Source organism: Copidosoma floridanum, unplaced genomic scaffold (genome assembly GCF_036245765.1).
Source record: "Copidosoma floridanum isolate Cflo_tuat_1 unplaced genomic scaffold, Cflo_Japanese_pri ptg000025l, whole genome shotgun sequence".
Lineage (NCBI taxonomy): Eukaryota > Metazoa > Arthropoda > Insecta > Hymenoptera > Encyrtidae > Copidosoma > Copidosoma floridanum.
The window spans coordinates 3,214,941-3,217,060 of record NW_028321902.1 but is presented as its reverse complement, the minus strand read 5'-3'; the positions used below and the strand labels follow the sequence as shown (position 1 = coordinate 3,217,060).

Below are 2,120 nucleotides of genomic sequence, written 5' to 3'. Positions count from 1 at the left end.
AATTGGTTAAACGCATACTTATCTTTTAGGACGGTTTTTTTATTGTTAACTATAATTTAAATGTTATTTACTAAATCAAATCAGAAGCGTTTAAAACTACCGACAATTCACATAGTTGACTTCTTTTACTCTATTTCTTTTTATATTCATGTAGTACTTTTTTTTTTAATTTTGTACTAGTCAGATTATTCTTTAAGACGAACTATACTATAAAAGCCGATGTTAAAATCGTTTACTTTTGTAAATAACTTGAAACCTGTGAAACCACGTATGAGATCAAAATTAAGAGCATAAAAAATTTTTCTAGTACATCTACAATCTTGAATCATAGGTATTTTTGCAGTAGACTCTTAAACTACAAGTATCTTAATTGAGTGTTGGATTAAAAATTGTACTAAACATTAGTGAATGCGTATAACCATATTAATCAACTTATATTATAAAACGTTTGTATTGTAATTTTTATCTTTGTATTAATGTGATTAAAACTATAATACCTCAAATGGCTTTGAATAATTATTCGAAAAAAAGGTAAGGTAATGCAGTGACATCATTTATTCTTTTCTTTATACATTTTCTTTTGTTAACCGTAACCGTGACTAAGCTGATATTTTTAATGTTGGTTACAGTCTATTTATCGACAACTGGCCCATGTTTTTTAGGAAAAGATATATACAAGGTCTTGTCTTCGCTAAGCCATGCCTCAACTTTTTCCATATCAGTGTCACGTGGGATAGTCATAGTTTCGGATGGGACATTTTTATCCTCTTCTCGTTGACCCGTAACTGTAATGGAGTTTAATGTTGGTTACAGTCTATTTACTGACAACTGGCCCATGTTTCTTTGGAAGAGATATAAACAAGGTTTTGTCATCTCTAAGCCATGCCTCAACTTTTTCCATGTCATACTTTTCTAAAATGTTACGTGGGATGGTCATAGTATCGAATGGGACGTTTTTATCTTCTTCTGGTTGACCCGTAACTGTAATGGTGTTATCACAGACCTAAAAATTAAACAGATGTCTTAATTAACATATTGTCCACATTAAAATAAGCTGCATACATATAAGTCAAATAGTACTACGCGCTTCTCGCATCCAATCTCTCACAGTTGGAAACAAATGTTTGACTTCCCGATTTTGTTAAAACAATTAAGTAATTTATAACTATAAAACTTACGCTCCCAAGACTAGTCTCGACCAATCACAGAACGAATACATCAGTGAAAATCAAAATTTATTTACAGGTCTGATGAAGGTAGGATTATGAGACTTTTAACAGGTAAAGATTTTTATTCATACTAATTATCTGATCAAAATTGTTGACGAAGACAAACATAAGACTAATCAGCACATACGTTATAAAACTTATTTTAAGCGTTTGACACGAAGAAAATTATATATTTGAAAAGTAAAACTAGAAAATAAGTTAGACAAAGAACTTCTATACTTACGGTCGCGCTGATTGAATCCAGGGAATATTGTGCACAATCCATCATCCTCTTATAGACATCCTACAAAAACACCGCTATCATGAATTTGTAAGAAAAACACAAAAAAATGTTTTTGTTCACAATTGCTCATGGCTTTACCTCAATATTGTTGGATGAAAAGGGAGAATCATCACCGAATATCTTTGTAAGGGCTAACTGTTTTTTCTCTGTAGATGTGTTGCTTGGAGATACAATTTGATGACCCGACACATCCTGACACTCGGGCCGTCCTGTAGGTTCTAAATTTAGTCCATCTTCTTCTAGCTTTTCTAAGCGTTCTAGAAACATTTTGATGAGAACACTGGTATTTCGTGGATTTCTCGAGTGGTAAGAAAACGTGAATTGTGGTTATAGAAACTTTATTATAACCTCTTATCAGTAATACAAGAAGCGCGTATCTTCCATCTTGTGGCAGAGAATATAGAATGAAACTATCTATGTAAGTTGATTACCTCAGCCACGATTCTATGTATGCCCCCAGGATAAATGATATGCAAAGTGGATGTAGAACGACTCAGTATATTACGTCACGAGTCTGTTAAGTGGCTGATGTACGGCCGCGTGATGTCGCCCTCGACTTCACGCGGCCGTCCATCAGTCACCTATAGCATTGGCGATGACGTATACGA

General features: G+C 33.6%; 1 protein-coding gene across 1 annotated transcript; it reads right to left on the bottom strand.

The window, feature by feature from the left end:
- Positions 1-737: 737 nt before the first annotated feature.
- On the bottom strand, positions 738-1,891 carry LOC149373922 (uncharacterized). The gene is made up of 4 exons (XM_089595462.1): positions 1,591-1,891; positions 1,453-1,512; positions 827-1,003; positions 738-785 (listed from the first exon to the last, which is right to left on the bottom strand). The coding sequence occupies exons 1-4, from the start codon at positions 1,777-1,779 to the stop codon at positions 738-740; spliced, it is 474 nt and encodes a 157-aa protein (XP_089451588.1). The 5' UTR covers positions 1,780-1,891.
- Positions 1,892-2,120: the final 229 nt, after the last annotated feature.

Coding starts and splice junctions, on each gene's coding strand:
- LOC149373922 (XM_089595462.1), bottom strand. CDS start 1,779: ATGTTTCTAGAACGCTTAGAAAAGCTAGAAGAAGATGGACTAAATTTA. Junction 1,004..1,452: donor TGGATTCAATCAGCGCGACC/GTAAGTATAGAA, acceptor TTTAATTTTTAG/GTCTGTGATAACACCATTAC. Junction 786..826: donor CAAAGAAACATGGGCCAGTT/GTCAGTAAATAG, acceptor ACTCCATTACAG/TTACGGGTCAACGAGAAGAG.